Source organism: Drosophila erecta, unplaced genomic scaffold (genome assembly GCF_003286155.1).
Source record: "Drosophila erecta strain 14021-0224.00,06,07 unplaced genomic scaffold, DereRS2 tig00000000-arrow-pilon, whole genome shotgun sequence".
In the NCBI taxonomy this organism is placed as follows: domain Eukaryota; kingdom Metazoa; phylum Arthropoda; class Insecta; order Diptera; family Drosophilidae; genus Drosophila; species Drosophila erecta.
The window spans coordinates 21,877,501-21,894,366 of record NW_020825194.1 but is presented as its reverse complement, the minus strand read 5'-3'; the positions used below and the strand labels follow the sequence as shown (position 1 = coordinate 21,894,366).

The 16,866-nt window shown below is 45.4% G+C and overlaps 4 protein-coding genes across 4 annotated transcripts in view; 1 reads left to right on the top strand and 3 right to left on the bottom strand.

Moving 5' to 3' along the window:
- Positions 1–358: 358 nt before the first annotated feature.
- LOC6553807 (phosphopantothenate--cysteine ligase) lies at positions 359–9,083 on the top strand. The gene is made up of 5 exons (XM_001979528.3): positions 359–1,114; positions 2,317–2,760; positions 5,866–6,051; positions 6,121–6,258; positions 6,527–9,083. The coding sequence occupies exons 1-5, from the start codon at positions 989–991 to the stop codon at positions 6,572–6,574; spliced, it is 942 nt and encodes a 313-aa protein (XP_001979564.3). The 5' UTR covers positions 359–988; the 3' UTR covers positions 6,575–9,083.
- LOC6553808 (probable cytochrome P450 12a4, mitochondrial) lies at positions 8,999–11,403 on the bottom strand. Its single transcript, XM_001979529.3, has 4 exons — positions 11,281–11,403; positions 10,478–10,968; positions 9,970–10,417; positions 8,999–9,910 (listed from the first exon to the last, which is right to left on the bottom strand). Exons 1-4 carry the CDS (start codon positions 11,350–11,352, stop codon positions 9,311–9,313), a joined length of 1,611 nt encoding a protein of 536 aa, XP_001979565.1. The 5' UTR covers positions 11,353–11,403; the 3' UTR covers positions 8,999–9,310.
- A 464-nt stretch (positions 11,404–11,867) lies between these two features.
- Positions 11,868–13,868, bottom strand: LOC6553809 (probable cytochrome P450 12a5, mitochondrial). The gene is made up of 4 exons (XM_001979530.3): positions 13,766–13,868; positions 13,213–13,703; positions 12,709–13,156; positions 11,868–12,646 (listed from the first exon to the last, which is right to left on the bottom strand). The coding sequence occupies exons 1-4, from the start codon at positions 13,835–13,837 to the stop codon at positions 12,047–12,049; spliced, it is 1,611 nt and encodes a 536-aa protein (XP_001979566.1). The 5' UTR covers positions 13,838–13,868; the 3' UTR covers positions 11,868–12,046.
- A 93-nt stretch (positions 13,869–13,961) lies between these two features.
- The window catches only part of LOC6553810, a 39,345-nt gene continuing 36,440 nt past the window's right edge, over positions 13,962–16,866 (bottom strand). The window contains exons 4-8 of the mRNA XM_001979531.3: positions 16,759–16,866; positions 16,521–16,666; positions 16,324–16,461; positions 15,487–16,253; positions 13,962–15,417 (exon numbers count right to left, since the gene is read on the bottom strand). The exon at positions 16,759–16,866 is cut by the window's right edge and continues 567 nt beyond it. Coding sequence (XP_001979567.1) covers positions 15,006–15,417; positions 15,487–16,253; positions 16,324–16,461; positions 16,521–16,666; positions 16,759–16,866 — 1,571 coding nt within the window. The 3' untranslated portion in view covers positions 13,962–15,005. The remainder of the gene's footprint in view (positions 15,418–15,486; positions 16,254–16,323; positions 16,462–16,520; positions 16,667–16,758) is intronic.

The following is a 16,866-nucleotide window of genomic DNA, read 5'->3' as shown; positions in this document are numbered from 1 at the left end:
TTAATCATTCTTTCTTAACCCTAAATTAAATTACCATACCCTTTAAATGTTGAATACTTATTCTTTCGCACACATTTTAACGCTCAAATTTAAAGTTGAATTCGGCGCCCTTTATATATCTACCAACACTGAAATCCTATGTAAAGCGCAGCCAACTTTGCTCAGAAAGCGCATAAGCGAGCGAACTAGTTCACAAATATAATTATTTACCCAAAACACTTCCAAGCTGACAGATAACTAGGCAGAAGTTAATGTCTTCGAGGCTCAGCAGATAAATTACGCATTAGTAGAACTTCGTTTGAACGATATGTTTAAAACTTAATCTTGGCAAGCAACAAGTTTGCAGCATGCGCCGGAACCGGTTCGTGGTGCCCTAATTCGTTCCCTGTCCAACACTGCAATCAGCTGTTACCTGCCCAACGCGTTTTTTGGCCTGCACTTTGAACCCCGAGGTTTCGTGCGAATAAAGATACGGAATTGAGTGCGCCTGTCCGCATTCCCGTCCGCCCCGCTCCGCCATCCAACTGCCCATCGCATTTTCGGTTCAGAATCCCGCGGACCTCGCTGCCGTGCACATCGCATCGCATTTCCACAGCTGCGTTTTTCAGCATTTTCGTTCGCTCTCTCTCCGGTTTTTCAGAGCGCTCCGTTCCGCTCTCCCTCGCGCGCGCCCCTCTCCACAGTTCCATTGATAAGCAGGACCACACGCCGCCCCTGCCCCGCCCCTGCCGCCTACTCCGCCCCTCGCTTTTCGGAAAGTGCAAAGCAAAGCAAAAGCGAATCAATCAATTAATATAGTACGCCGAATAGTGCAGTGCGTGTGTTAATTAATTTTGGTTGCCATTTCGCACATTCTGTGTTTATTAATTAGCAGTGCATAGTTTCCGGCGGAAAAGGGCAACTTTCCGTTCATTTTCGAGCTTCCGTTTGGCGGCCAATTAGCAGGAGGTCGACAAAGAGAACCCATAAGGGAAAAGGATAAGCCAACATGACGCACTGGGAGGACTTCTACAACACGCACCTGCCGCCCGCGGACTTCGAGGACAATCGCTCCCTGCTCAAGGAGTTCTGCGAGCGGCACAACAAGCTCCAGAACCGCATCGTCCTCGTCACGGTGAGCTGGGATACCCCAATCCGGATTAGGAGCCACTGTGCTCCGTTAATGAACTGCCAAAGCTGGTGAAAGCTCCACCAATTTAAAACAAATGTGTATAGTGTGCATGTGAATGAATTTAAATTAGCTGGAACAAAGGCCTAAAAGGTTAAACACATGCAGGGGGCATTAGGAATGCATAAACAAATTGTGAATGAAAAAAACCACAATACAAATGGTTTTTGTGACATACATTCGTTAAAAAGCAAAGTTCACCTATTTTGGTAGTTTTTTAATTAACATTTTAGAAATTTAATCTCAGTTAAATTTCAATAATCAAAATGTATACATGTTATATGCCAAAAAGCTGCAGTGCATGAATAATATATTTGCAAATATCTGCAAGACTTAATACACAAAGTTAAATGAATTTATGTGGGTCAACTGGTGTTTATTCGCTGGGGCAGCCTAATCCGAATATGATTTACGCAAATAGTTAGCAACGAGGCACATTCGTTTCTCTTTATAAGATTTATGGCTAGCGTGCGGATTTATCTGCCTGATTTGAATATCTAAATTCTGCTAAATGTTGCCGACTTGTTCGAAGCCATTGGATTTCACATGAAAGGGACTTTGGTATTCTGCATTTGTTTTATTAAGAGTTATTGTAATGATTTTAACAAAACTATTGTTGTGTTCAAGGCGAGAAAATACATACAAAGTTATCACTCCCTCGCTTAGGGCACAATAAAATGAGAGAGAACATTCCTCTTTTCCTCATTAGGAAATAAATACTTAATAATTTAATAAAGATAAAAATCGGCTAGGGAAATCGGAAAATCCTAGGCATCCCTATGATCTTAATGTTTAATCTAAACCTTCTATCGTTGGTATTTACCGAGATCAACGCGGTCATACGGACAGAAATACGGACAGATGGACAATGGACAATTTACAGACATGGCAGGTGGTCCTGATCAAGAGTAAGGAACGTCCTGTCTATGTAACCACGGGTATAGCCACCACGGCCATTTAACCCCAGTTCTTGGACATGAAAATGGTATAGAATTAAAAAAGTAGCTTAAATGGGAACATGGAGGTGAGAAAACAGAATAAAGCTTTTAAAATTACAATATTAAATAGCAGTTGAGGAAAAAATACCATAATTACCCTAAACAGACACGAATTTTCTAATACAACGCTCATTTGTTCTACAATTCCAGTCCGGTGGCACCACAGTTCCCCTGGAGCACAACACGGTGCGGTTTGTGGACAATTTCAGTGCTGGAACGCGCGGCTCCGCCTCGGCGGAATACTTCCTCGACCACGACTACGCCGTGATTTTCATGCACCGCCACAAGTCGCTGGAGCCCTTCACGCGCCACTTCACCGGCCAGCAGTTCTTCGACATGCTGGACATCGCGGACAACAGCCAGAGCTCGACGATAGCCATCAAGCCGGACTCGGTGGACGTGTTTGCTCCGGTGCTGGCCAAGTACAAGATAGCCCGCGAAACGCAGATGATCCTGTACGTGAACTTCACCAGCGTGGTGGACTACATGTGGCTGCTTCGCGCCGCCTGCGAGTGCCTGGCCGCCTTCGAGGAGCGGGCCGTGCTCTACCTAGCAGCTGCCGTATCCGATTTCTACATACCCGAGGACATGATGGTAAGTTGAGACTCCGGACCACGCGGGGATGAGGCGGGTGGGCGGCCATGTGGGAAATCTCGTAATTGATTGCGCTCCTCACTGCGACGAGTGCGGAATGAGTGAGTGGGAATTGGTTTTTATCGATTCCCAAAGCTGCACTGCGGAAAACTTCGCATGTATTACTAGGTACTTCCAGCAAGGCCAAGGCATACTGATTGTACACCTTCTAGTTGACATTGCAAAAGAGTCACTCAAAATGATGACTTCGCTGATGCATGGAATGTGTACTGCACTTCAAAGTACTAGTTCCTCGCAGTGTTTCTCTAGTTGTTTTCGCCGCCCTTGTGCCTGGTGGTCCTTCCGATTCCCGGTCGCTGTGCAAGTCCCCGGTCTGTGACACATTTCCTCTCCACATTATTGACGTTCGACTGAGCTAAGTCAACTATGGCTGCTGCTGCTGCTGCTGCCCCAGCGCCGCCAGCTCCTCCAGTTCCATCTGCTGGCTACCAGGAGCCTTATCACAGGCTGTCAGTGTCACTCACGCTGCCCTTGTGGCCTTGTGGCCTTGTCCGCCAGCAGCCTTAACATTGTCATCGTATAATTTGATTTGCATAATTTTGCTTCTTAGCGTGTTTCTGCTCCGCGCTTCACTTGATTCCTGCCACACCTTCCACCCATCTAGTTCTCTTCTAGTCTCCTTTCACCTCTCGCTTTCATCCGGCCCTGTGTGCCATGTGGAGTGGGTGGTGTTTACCTGTCGGAGCCCTTCCTCCGCAGTCTGTCAGCTGACTTGTTGGCGCAGCAGCAAAAGGCTTTCAAGTGCATCAAATGTCCATTGGTGGGGCGTGAATGGCTCCGCATGTCAGCCCCCCTTATTTACCTGCCCGTTTTGCACTTGCATACGATCCCACATGCATTTTATTTGAGTGCACAGTCGAGGTCAAAGTTATAGCACCCTTATTCCTGGGGGAACCTGGTTGGTTCTATGTCATTTTCCTAAGGTTTCGCAAGTTTTAAAGCTTTGGCAGATCAAATGAGGTGGAAATATGTAAATTTCGTCTTTTAATTTCACTTTTTTAACATTGTAAAACACAACTTAAATCCGTCTAGACCAAAAAACGCAATCCATCGACTTGATGTTTTCCCACAATCTGTATTCCACTTGCTGGATGCTACGCTCGGTAAGCACGAAGAGGTTTCCCTTGCCACAACAGCCACGTGAGCCTGATTTCGATTCCGATTCCGAGCATCGCCGTGGCATTTCCTACGCCTTGTTTCCGCTCAGCCCGTGCATTTTCCGCTCGCTTTTTTCGCTTAAGACATTCGCCCACTTGGTCGCTGCATGAACATGTCTATCTGAACGTGTGCTGTGGCCACAAATGGTCCGTTCGCTTGATTAAATTGTTAGATACTCTCACGGCACATTGCCTTGGGTGAAATGTGGAATATGCCGAAAATGGCACAAATGGCCTGTTGATGCTTATGCATGTGTCTAGTCAAATTTATGCGCATATTTGGCATCATCTTTGAGTGCTGCTCGCAGCCTTTCCCGGGGGCAATACGATTTTCCCACAATCGATTTGAATTTGCATAATAACCTCTTGGCGATGTATAAATAGAAGCAGTCAAGCTCGATGCATTGAAAATAAAGCACGCTCAAGTGGTTTTTCGAGCGGTTTCAAGGGCTTTGCCTACTTTGCTACTCAAAAGTAGGCAACTAAAATCTATTTTCCCCCATTAGCTGGTCGACAGAGTTTCCTGCAAAATTGAAAACTCATTCCCAGAGACCAGGCTGCCATCTTGTTAGCCTTTAAGCCAAGGTCAGCTCCCATACTGAATTTTAACAAGTCAAACCGCAGCCCAGACACGTTTGCCAAGCCAATTGGCAAAGTTTGTCTCTGCTCACATACATAGAATTGAGTTTATATGTATACTGTATATTCTACTGCAAGATGATACTAAAAATTGAATTTCACAATCGCATCATCGCGACGCACACGCCTCCAGAAAACATGGCCCAAAAGCCTTTACAAATTTATGCACGGCAAGTGGAGCGGAGAAGAAGGCAACTTGCTTTACAATTTGAACTTATTTAGGGCCCGGGGAGGTATGTACACTGGTTAAGCCGAAAGTAAATTGTACTCGTAATAAGTGAAAACAAACAGTAAAAACAAAATTAAAAGAGTAAACTAAACGCAAAACGAGAGCAGGACGAAAGGCGACGTGCCGAAATCCGCAAATCAAATCAAAAGATTTTACAAGAGCACGCATCAACGCACGTTCATAGTGTAGTTGAATTCTTCGGGAGGGAAGCGGGAAAGCTGGAAAAGCAAGAAAAGCAAATTCAATGTCAACAGCTGGTAGCAGTTCCCAGTGAGCCAGACCCGCAAACTTTGCCCAAAACCTTAAATTTCCCATCCTTCGTATTTCCTTTCGCTTTTCGTTGTCAACTTAGTGCCTTGAGCTACATTTTTCATTTCTCCTCGCCCAATGTCCCGGCTACTTAGGCGTGTCCGTCCGGCTGTCCGTCCGCCTGTCCGTCCGCCTGTCCGTTTGTCTGTCCGACCGCATTGTCCGGCTGTGCCCGCTTTTGTGTGCCGGATAAATGAGGCTGGTCAGCAGCTTAGAGCAGCTTACGGCGTTGCCCAGTTAATGAGGACAGACAGACAGCGCTCAACAAGTTGCTGGCAGCCCACATGGCGTATGCGGAATATTTTTAGCAAGGCTTTAAAAAGCAAGGCTTTCCTTGCCCAGGATGTGCAGCCAGGCGTTGCCGTTAGCTCATTACGGCTGAGTTATGCTTTCAATTAGTTGTAATTCATATGCCACGTGGCGGCAACAAAAAAGATGGGAAGCTGAAAGACAGCCCTGGCCTTTCATTTCGCTGTTTGTCTGTGTATTTTGCAAGGACACTTTGCTGCCCGAGTGTGCGTGCGAGTGCCTGTGTGTGCTGCACTGTGTATGTGCGTCCTCTCCATTTAAGAGGATGTTGCCGCGGTGGCTTTTGTGGGCAACGAACCAGCCAGCCACCGCATCAATCCCCTGCCTTCACATCACATCGCGTATACGCAACGTGGTCCCATCATTCCATTAAAACACTAACCGCTGTCAACGGATTTTCAGCCCACCCACAAAATGCAATCAGGAGATGGAGCGCCGACGATTTCGCTTCAGCTGGTGCCAAAAATGCTGGCCCCCCTCGCCAGCCTGTGGGTCCCCCACGCCTTTGTGGTGTCCTTTAAGCTGGAAACGGACGAGAGCCTATTGATTGTGAAGGCACGTGACAGCCTCAACAAATACAAGCACAAGGTGAGTTTACTCGCAGCCGGCCAGGAAGCACCTAATCCGAATTCTAATTTCTTCCGCCTCATCATCCAGCTGGTCATTGCCAATGTGCTGCAGACACGCAAGCATCGCGTGGTGTTCGTTACGCCCACAGATTCCTACGAGCTGCATTTGACTCGCGAGCAGACGCTGCAAGGACTCGAGATTGAGGAGCCCATCGTGGCCGATGTGGTAAGTGAATAAGTGCCATAATAACTCACGTGTCCGTTTCGTGCTTAAATGTGCATGAAAGCAGTGCAAATACTGCGAAAGTCAGTGGAATTCATTTGGTTTTACTATGTGAAACACATATTAGAGCCACAGTTGGTTTTGTATTTTGCTCAATGTATGCAAAGATTGCTTTTTAATAATTCTACACCATGAACCAAACCAATTCACACAAACCATGTGCATTCCTTATGAAAAATGTGAAATAAACTTACTTTTATGCTTTTTCCAGGTGCAAAAGCACGGCGAGTTCATCAGCAACGCTCAACAGCGTCAATGACCGTTGTCCATGCGCCGGAGGCCACAGACGCAGCATCAACACCACCAACTGGCCACCGGTGACGAGGACGAGGAGGGCGGCGATCTGGATCGGGATCCTTATTGCGTGACCAGCTCGCATTATTGCCGCGTTCTGAACCCGGGCACGCCAGGCTTTGTGCGCAAATATTGAGCAGGTTATAGTCCATATTGAGTACTGGAATGTGGATGACAGACATTTACATTCGCTTATTCCTTGCCGTTTGAGTTTGAGTTTGAGTTCCCGCCACAGTTTATCTATTTATGGTCGCGATTCATAATTGAGGTGGCACCGCTCCATTAGTCCATTCTCCTGTTGTTATTTTTTTATTAGTTAGTGTATTTCCCTTTTGTTGTCCTGAGAAATGATGTCACTTGTGTGTATTCGCCATTCCCTTGGCTGCCTTTCTTATCTTCCTTTGTTTGCCGGCACGTTTATGTCATCGAGTATACGCAGCGTGTTGCGCAGACATCAATAAGCGATTTTGATTTATGTTTGTGTCAGAGCTTATGATGCTTATACATTTAATGAAGCATCGATCCGTCGCACTGGAAATTAAATCCCCGAACGCGAGGGCTTTAAATCCGGAATTCGAAAAAGCGAAATTTTGCATGCAATAGCAATTTGCCGGACGATGTGGCCCTGAACAACTGCTGCTGGTGTCAGTGGCAGGCGACGCGACAATTGATTTGCTGTTTTGCATATATGGGTGGAAAAGAGTGGCCGCTTAGCCTGTCTAATGTCCTTGTCGGTTCAAATTTATGGCTGCCCGAGCCTTGGCGCGTGTCTATCCGAAGCAGGTCAAGTGCCACCGAGCAAAGGTCAGCTTAAAGCACCTCAAATTGAGTTTGAAAGCGGTGTAGCGAAACCTAATTAACATCCCACACTCACACAGCCACTGAGCTATTCCTTGGCCATGCTGAGACAGGCTGGGGCTGGGGCTGGGCTTCCACATCCGTATCCTCAGGGTCCTTTGCGGACCGCCGCCTCTCCGCATTTTTATTGCATGTTATGTCGTTGCCACGCCCGTCGCCCGTCGCCCGCCGGCCGTAAGCTCTAAGCCGCCCGCCTAAACGGGCCTGCGGTGAAGGGTTGGCGGTGGATTTGTATCCTCCTTTCATGGAGTTGTAACCACTTCCGTCCCGCCCGCATTTGTGGTTTTATTTCTCCAGCCCAGAACTATGCAGCGCTTTGTGTGCCCTGTTGTTTTGTTTTCGCTCGTACGTTCTGCGGGCCGGGGAAAAAATTCGCATTTCTTTCTGGCGTCGGCTTTTTGTGTGTTGTGTTGTGTGTTTGGCAAGCTTGGCTGGCTCCCTGTTGTTGGGGCCTGCATCAAATTAAATTTTATTGCGCTCGCACGCACCGCAAACATCGGCCTGGGAACAGATACGAACACGGGAAACAATCACACATGTGGCTTAGGACTTAAGCCAGGCTCCGCTTTCCTTCGTTTTCACTTTCCTGTTGCTCGGCGTTTATGGCCCCACCTACCTACTGAACGTGCACCCACATATCAAGGCTGCCCCATGTGTACTTCTCGGGCCTGTCCCCGCGTATCGATTGTGCATTAAAGTATAAACATAAAAATTCAGTTTGCCAGCATGAGTTGCGTACAATAAAATATGTATAACTAGCTAAGTGTGCGAACAAGATGGGATTCTTTGGCACGGGAGCTGGGGATGGCATTTGCTTTTACTGGTAAATGGTGTTTTTTCTGAAAGATTACTAAGAGAATACTTAAGCATGCCAACCATGAATAAACTACTTAAAGAACAAATAAGTTTTCAAACCGTACATGTACATTAAAGAAGAACCTCTCCATATCTATAACTTAGGACTGCATTTAATGAACAGCCAGTCCAAACAAATTCTTAGTGAAATTCAAGATTTATTAACCCTAAGTACATGAAAGAATTTCAATAAAACAGAAAATCAAAAGTTCAACAACTCTGCAAGTCATCTATATAAAAACTATTCTCTATACATACACTATATACTATATTATCCAAGAGAGGAATAAAACCAAGTGAACCAATTCGTTAAAGTTTCAATATCCAATTTGGACCAACCGATATGAACAAAATTAGAAAAAATACGAACAAGCATAACTAAAGACAAATATATATGTGTAAATCTCGATGTATGTATACCTTAAATTATAAAAAGAAACAAAGGAATTTCCATTGAATATTTACTCTCTACAAGCATTTTGCCCTCTAAGCTAGATAACTATTTTATTGTTGAAAACGAAAACGAAAACACCCAAATCCTATTGTACGCAATGCAGTTAAGGTTACTGCACCTGCCCTCTTTCTTACCGGAATCCATGAGCTGTTTAACTGTAAAACTGTTGTAAAATGTTTACCAAAAATGTACCATATGCTGTACTAAGGTCTAGTATCCGTATACATATACATCTACAAAGATACATCAATATATATTTGAATGTGTATTAAACTGGAAATGAAATAGCTTTAAATGTATAGACGAACGAGTGTGTTTCATTTAGTAATGGGTTGGCTAAGACACTATATTTATTTACATACACTGGCATTGACTTTATAATTTAAGACACCTAAATATAATTTTGTGCTTTCAGGCTTGTTATCATAAGATGCCTTGTGTTCTTAGAACTATTTAGACTGGCTCAAGGGTATCACAAAAGTTATAGTTTGACCATAAACAAATCGCTTTTACTTCTGCCAAATTTTATTTAGCTTAGCTTGGTATATCGGTGAACTTGAACTTGAGCGGAATGTTTGGCAAATTGATCAGTGCAGATCGGAATGCATTCTCCGTGGGATAATTGAACTCCACGTTGAAGTTGCGAATCAGCCGAGCTGTACCCAATTCCAGTTCCATTTCCACGATACGTTTGCCCACGCACATCCGAGGTCCAAATCCGAAGGGCAGGAATACGAATGGATTCGTTGACTTGAGTTCATTCGCCGGACACTTTGAATCCGAGTCCTTGGGACTTCGCAGCCAGCGTTCCGGCAGGAATTCGGACGCTTGTGGAAAGTACTCATCCCTGGTCAGGGCATTCAGAGGAACGATGGACACGTAAGTTCCAGCTGGCACTTGGTATCCACTGAGAACAGCGTCCCTTGAAAGGACGCGAGCGTTTCCCACAATCAGGGGACGGACTCGCTGGGATTCCTTTATGCAGGCACGCAGATAGGGAACGTTCTTCATCGATGCTTCAGTGAACTCGGAATCCTTGTTGGGCAGCACCTTCATTACCTCCTCCCTGAGCTTGGCCTGCTTTTCGGGATTCTTGGCGAGGCACAGCAACAGCGCCGTGAAGGTGCTCGAAGTCTGGATGCACGTTGTTGAATTCAATTACGGCCTTAAATATCATAATACCAATAACTCACCGTATCAACTCCTGCCATTAGCATGTCCATGGCCATAACAGTGGCCACCTTTCTGTCCACTTTCAGCAGTTTCTCGAGCACACTTTGTTCATTCTCCGGACGCACCACGCCCTCTGCGACCTCCTTATCGAGCCGTTCTATAGCCTCATCAACGTAGGCCAAAGTTACTTGCTGAATACCATCCAAAGCTGTCATCAATCGCTTCAACTTGGGAGTTTTAAAATAGCGCCATGGCGACGGCTTCATTTCAAGATCAGCGGATACTACAAAGAACTCATCCAGATAGTGGAAAAGCTTGAGGGCCTCGCTTTCTTTATTCGAGTTCTGGAGCAACCCTAGTTGCTTATCCAGGGCCACCACGGATACGGATTCTAAGGTCCAGCGGTTGATGGTGTCTATGAAGTCGTCGGGAGCCTCCAGAGTTACAGGATCCCTCAGTTCGGTTATTCTGTCGAGGAAATTGGTTTTCTTAAGAATATAGTTTACAGTTTTCGCTAGAGTCTCATACCGCCGAACAAACTCCTGGTTGACTTGCGACATCTTCTTGTAGTACAATCTCACATTTTTGGGCTGCATAAGCACGGGATTTACGACGGTTCTGAAGTCGCCCCAGGGTTTTCCCTGCGTGGGAATGATGCCCATGACGCCCTGGTAGAAGTCCTTCCTGTACTCCTCGCGGTGGTAGAGCAAAGTGTAGTTGCCTGGACGATGGGGCCACACTCCCTCGTTGCGAAATACCACCTCGAAGTCCTCGGGATTGTGGGTGCTCAGGAATGGAGGGTTACCCATAATACCTGGCATAAAGAATATGTCGCCGTAGTCCTGTCTCATGGCCTCAAACATGTCCATCAGTTCCATGTGCTTGTATTTCCCACCGGGCATGGACATTTTCATTGTCAATCCCCACATATTGACTCGCGGGATCTGATCGAATGGCTTAGCCTGTAGCCATTCCGAATCCTCTCTAGCTTCTGCAGTCGCCACATTCGTTTGCCACCGCTGGAAATCGATTTTATAGATACAAAAATAGAATGACATAGTCGAGTTCCACGATTATCAGATACCCGTTACTCAGCTAGTGGAAGCTGCATGCTTAATCTCTTTTTTTTAACTATAAAGAATTTTCTAAATTTGAATGAATACTTTTCAACGAATCTAGTATACCCTTTTACTCTACGAGTAACGGGTATAAAAATAGGTTTAGATTTCATGGAGTTCTTTGTATCTTGACCAATTCAACAGCAAATTAATAACATGAAGACGATAAACGGGCTGATTGTTCCCAGTTTACTTATTTATACATGTATTTACCATTTGAGTGGCTAGCGAGAGAAGCGCTTTTTGCGACTGAATTAAAGATAGAGCACTGCGCACTTTTAGCATTTTCGCGATGTTTAGAACTGCTCCCGCTCACCGCCTAAACAAAACTGTGAACCGAACATACGTTCTAATGGCTTTAAGGCCGCGAGAGCTTTGCTGCTTAATTGGATGATAAGAGCACACAAACATAGAGATAGCGACCCCTAGAGAACTGTCTTATAAACAGGTTCCAGTTGCAGAGAGTGAGCAAAGAGTTAGGTGATTTTTATTAATATTTCAAAATACAATAGACAAGAATACTGAAATTCGAGCTGTTACAGAAATATGTTTAAACGGAGCTATATAACTTTGTAAAACAACAAACCCATAACAAACCCGTATAACAAGGCGGTTGCCCCGCTCATATCGGTCAGTGTCAATGCCAGCAAATTATTGTCACCATGACTATTAATAATTCCTTTATAGGGTAACATATACAAGTTGTAGCTATATACTCTTTAGATATTCATCAATAAATACATACAGTGAGAGGTTAGAAGAGTTACATCTTAAGCGTATTGAGGTATATAATTTCGAAATCTCCGCTTTAGTTTTATTTTAAATATGTCATTTTATTTTGTAATATTTCAAACAAAAGAACTAAATTACTTTTCATTACAATAACATTGCATGTGCATAAGAAAAGACTTTAAAAAATTATCAATACTTGTATTATCACAACAGAAAATATCTGAGTCGTGCCCCAATATAAAACTTATTAGTTGGGCAAATCTGTAAACTTAAACTTGAGTGGTATATTGGGCAGGTTGATCAGAGCGGAGCGGAACGCATTCTTTGTGGAATGGTTAAACTCCACGTTGAAGTTGCGAATCAGACGAGCGGTACCCAATTCCAGCTCCAATTCCACGATGCGTTTGCCCACGCACATCCGGGGTCCAAATCCAAAGGGAAGGAATACAAAAGGATTCTTGGTCTTCAGCTCGTTTGCCGGGCACTTTCCTGCAGAGTCGCTGGCGTTTCGTAGCCATCTCTCCGGCAGGAACTCTCTAGGTTTTGGGAAGTACTCCTCGCTGTAGAGTGAATTCATGGGAATCATGGACACAAAGGTACCAGCTGGTACCCGATAACCACTGATAACAGAATCCCTAGTTAGGCCACGGGCATTTCCAAGTGTAAGAGGGTAGATACGCTGGGATTCCTTAATACAGGCACGCAGATAGGGAACGTTCTTTATGGATGCTTCAGTGAACTCGGAATCCTTGTTGGGCAGCACCTGCATCACCTCCTCCCTGAGCTTGGCCTGCTTCTCCGGATTCTTGGCCAGGCACAGCAAAAGCGCCGTGAAGGTGCTCGAAGTCTGGGTGGCATCAAATATATTTATCGCTTTTATAAGCTCTATAAATTTGTATATTTACTCACAGTATCCACTCCCGCCATGAGCATATCCATGGCCATAACGGTGGCCACTTTCTTGTCAACTTTCAGTAGTTTCTCAAGGACACTCTGTTCGTTTTCCGCACGTACTACACCCTCATTGGCCTCCTTCTCTAAACGTTCGATCGCCTCGTCCACATAGGATAGAGTAATTTCCTGAAGACTATCCAAAGTTTTGAGCATTTTCTTCAGCTGTGGTGTTGTGAAATATCTCCAGAGAGAGGGCTTTATCTCCAGATCGGCCGTGTACAGGAAGAAGTCATCCAGGTGCTTGAAGAGCTTGGTCGCTTCACTGTTCTTCCCCGATTCCTTAAGCAGACCAAGCTGCTTATCCAGGGCCACCACGGATACGGATTCTAGGGTCCAGCGGTTAATGGTTTCCAAGAAATTGCCGGGAACCTCCTGAGTGGTGGCATCTCTTATTTCTTTAATACTACAGTAATATGTAATATTTAAATACATCAAGTTGCAAGGGTTTTAAATTCTTACCGTTCCACAAATTCCTGGTTAACCTGCGCCATCTTTTTGAAGTATAACCTGACATTTTTGGGCTGCATTAAAACGGGATTCACAATGGACCGAAAATCTCCCCAGGACTTTCCCTGCGAGGGAATGATTCCTTGAACTCCATCGAAGAAGTCTTTTCTGTAAACCGTTCGATGATAGCGCAGTATATCACTGCCCGGTCTGAATGGCCACACACCTTCATTGCGGAAAACCGCCTCAAAGTCCTTTGGATTATGGGTCATTACAAAGGCATTACTTCTCAACATTCCGGACAAATAGAATATGTTTCCGTACTCCTGGCGCAAGGCGTCAAACATTTCCGTCAACTCCAAGTTCTTGTATTTCCCACCGGGCAGTGCGATTTTCGCGAAAAAAGACAACATATTTGCTTTCGGAATCTCTTCGAACGGTTTGGCCTGCAGCCATTCCGGATCGCTTCTGATCTCAGGTGCTGCCACATTTGTCTGCCAACGCTGAAACATGATCCAAGTATAACTAGGTATTTCTCATTTAAAGTTGTTCGTAAATTGTTTACCTGTTGACTTGCAGAAAAGACGCTGGCTTTTTGCGACTGAAGAATATTTAGCGCGGCACGCCCTTTCAACATTTTGCTCACTGGCTCGCTGGCGGTCAAAGTGAAACTATTCGTACCAGGCGTTTGTTATAAGCTTTATATTTTCGCGGGCCGGGCGAGCTTTACTGATACACTTGAGGAAAACAACAATCTGAAAGATACTTTGTGAGAGAGAGCAACAAACAGGTTCGCGTGTATTTGAGAATTGCTAACGAAAATATATGGCAAACATTCGGTCATTAAAAGATACATATTTGGTATTTCGACTTTAGTACCGACTACAGTATACCGCTTCTTTTCTTGTTTTTTATTTAATAAATATGAACTATTTCCCTATGCATTACATGTTGGTGAAAAATAAAAGGAAAGGTTGAAAAGTATAATTTATGTGTAATAAATATCGACCACCAATCATGTACATTAAAGCATACAATCCAATATACCCAAAGTTATTCTAATCACGAATAAGTATTATCGCTGATAGGATTGGAGGTCTAATTTATTGGCATAGGTTCAAAAATATAGTTCGGCTGAAAAGAGTGAGTTTTGGTGCGAATATTTTATCTAATCAGCAAATTCAGCCGACAAACAGTTTACAAGTGCAAAATTTAAGTTTACAAGCATTGCATAAGAAAATGTGAAATTTCGATCACTATTGAATGGGGAACGTTTTCTTTTGATGCGGAATATTTTACACCTTGATTGTGAATAGTAAGAGTTGTGATTTTGGTTTTCCATTTATTTATTTAGACTTTATTTCATTTATGTTTACCATATATGTATGTATTTGTTCAAACACCAAAAAGTTTAGTTTTGCTAATCAAATTGTTGGCATACTTACAGATAGTACACAGTTGCCATCTCGTAATGTATACAAATTTTCGACCTCGAATAGTGATATATAAATATTCGTTTAGATTAATGACTTAACAATAGATTACTAATAAATTAAAGTTGCACAAATCGTTTGCGTTTGCAAACGATAAGCATATTTTTACATGACAATTTCCGCGCGAAACAATTTGGCACGCTGGGCAAAGATATAGATATGTATGTATATACGTATAGTATGTTTTTATGTAGCGATTCAGAAGATATTATTCGTTGACTCTAAGGACTAAGTGTCTATGACAGTTTCGTATAGTATTTAAAAGATAATTCCTTTAGCATTGAGCAGGTTTAACTAGCAGACTGAGTGGAACTAATCCTGGCTGGTAGATCCATTCATCTGCTGGTAGTTGCACACGATCTTTGCCGCATCGTTCATCATCTTGGCCGTGGAGCGGACGAGGAACATCAAATGACACTCGTCGTAAACGGTCAGCTCCACCCGGGTTCGCACCAATCCGTGGAGGACGGTGGCCCTCTCCAAATCCAACCAGCGCTGGAGGGCTAGCTCCCGTTCCTTAACGGAGCCGGTGAGCGCCACATCCGAGGGACCCCACAGCACGAACTCCAGCACGGCCTTCGCCTTGGACAGGGACTCGGCTCGCTCCTGCTGGAGTATGTCCGCCAGGATGGGCGTGATCTTTGTGGCGGGCAGCATGTCGGTCAAGGCTGAGTGGGCGCATTTGCATAGCGTACCCATGGGTTCGTCGTCGTCATTGTTGTTTCTGCGTTGGCAAAAGGATTATTAGTAAGATATGCATATTGGTTATACAAAATGGTTGATCTCTACTCACCCTTGCAGCACACAGAGTCGTGCCTGGGCGTCCTTGTTGTCCATGTCCTTCGACAGCACCACATTGGACAGACTAAGCGGAGTCTCCTCGATCGCCTTGGCCTGCAGGTTCTTCATTCCGTTGACCAGTTGCAGCATGATGAAGGCCACCTCCCGCGTCATCACATCATCGAATGCAGGCATGGCATTTGCATTGGTCGAACCATCTTCTGCGCTCATCGAGGTGGCCGAGGATTCCTCGTTCAGGGTACTTAGATTCTGCACCGAGACTACATTCCTTAGATTCCCAGCAATCGAGCCATTTCCGTCCTTCAGGCCACTGAGATTTGGAATGGAGCCGCGGAAATTGAAGTTGCTCTTGTCCAGAACCTGCGACTTGCCCTTGAGTATTGATCCGATCGATTGGAGGGTCTCCAGCTGCAGTCTGGGCAACACCGAGATGGTGGCCTGCAACAGGGTCACCTCCGTCGAGGGCATCAGCGGCAGTTGATAGCTGGGCACCAGGTCACAGAATTCGGTCACCGGGTTGAGCACGTCGCTCACTCCGCCCGACAGCTGGCTGAGCTCACCAGCCACGCCGCCCAGTTGGTTGCAGTCGGCCGACAGGGCCAAGGTCACCGGCGAAGAGCTCCACAGGGCGGCATGGAAGGCCTTCTTGCCCACCACAAAGGCTTGGGTTCCCTCCAAAATGGTGAAGTCCTCGTAGCGCAAGTTGATGGCATTGGCCAGAGGACGCAAGGCTGCCGGCACCACTGGAGTTTGCTGAAGCTGGGGAGGAATATAATCCGTACTGAATGTTAGTTAAGCTGTCATAAATTACAAGTAAGCAAAACCTCACCTGGTCTAGCACCTGGGCGAGGGCCTCGTGATTGGCCACCACCACGGCGGTGTAGTTATCCTCAATAGTCTTGTGCACCACACTGCGTCCCTTGCGCATGCGCAAACGATTCGTGGCCTTGCTGCGGTTCTTGTTAGCCTGCAATACACGTTTGAAATAAGTTTATGCCTTGGAACTAGGCTTAAGACTGAATTCACCTGTGGCATGCCCCAGACGCTGTCGTTGATGTCCGTGGCCACATCGCCGCCCGCCTCGCTGCCGTAATAGCTGTACGGAGCATAGATATCGAACTCGCCCACCTCACTGCCCGCATAGGAGGCTGAGATGATGCGTGGAATGTTGGCTAAAATGAATGTTGGTGGAGATTGGGGGTAAGTTACTTGATGCACTCATGCCTAGAATAACAGTGACTCTAGCAAGGATCTTATAACCTACCCAAGCTGTTGTTCAATCCGTAGTTTCGCACCGGCCCATACTCGCTGCGCGAGTAACTGGCAATGGAGGCCGTGTCCGAGTAGATGTTATTACGCCTCGTGGCCTGGC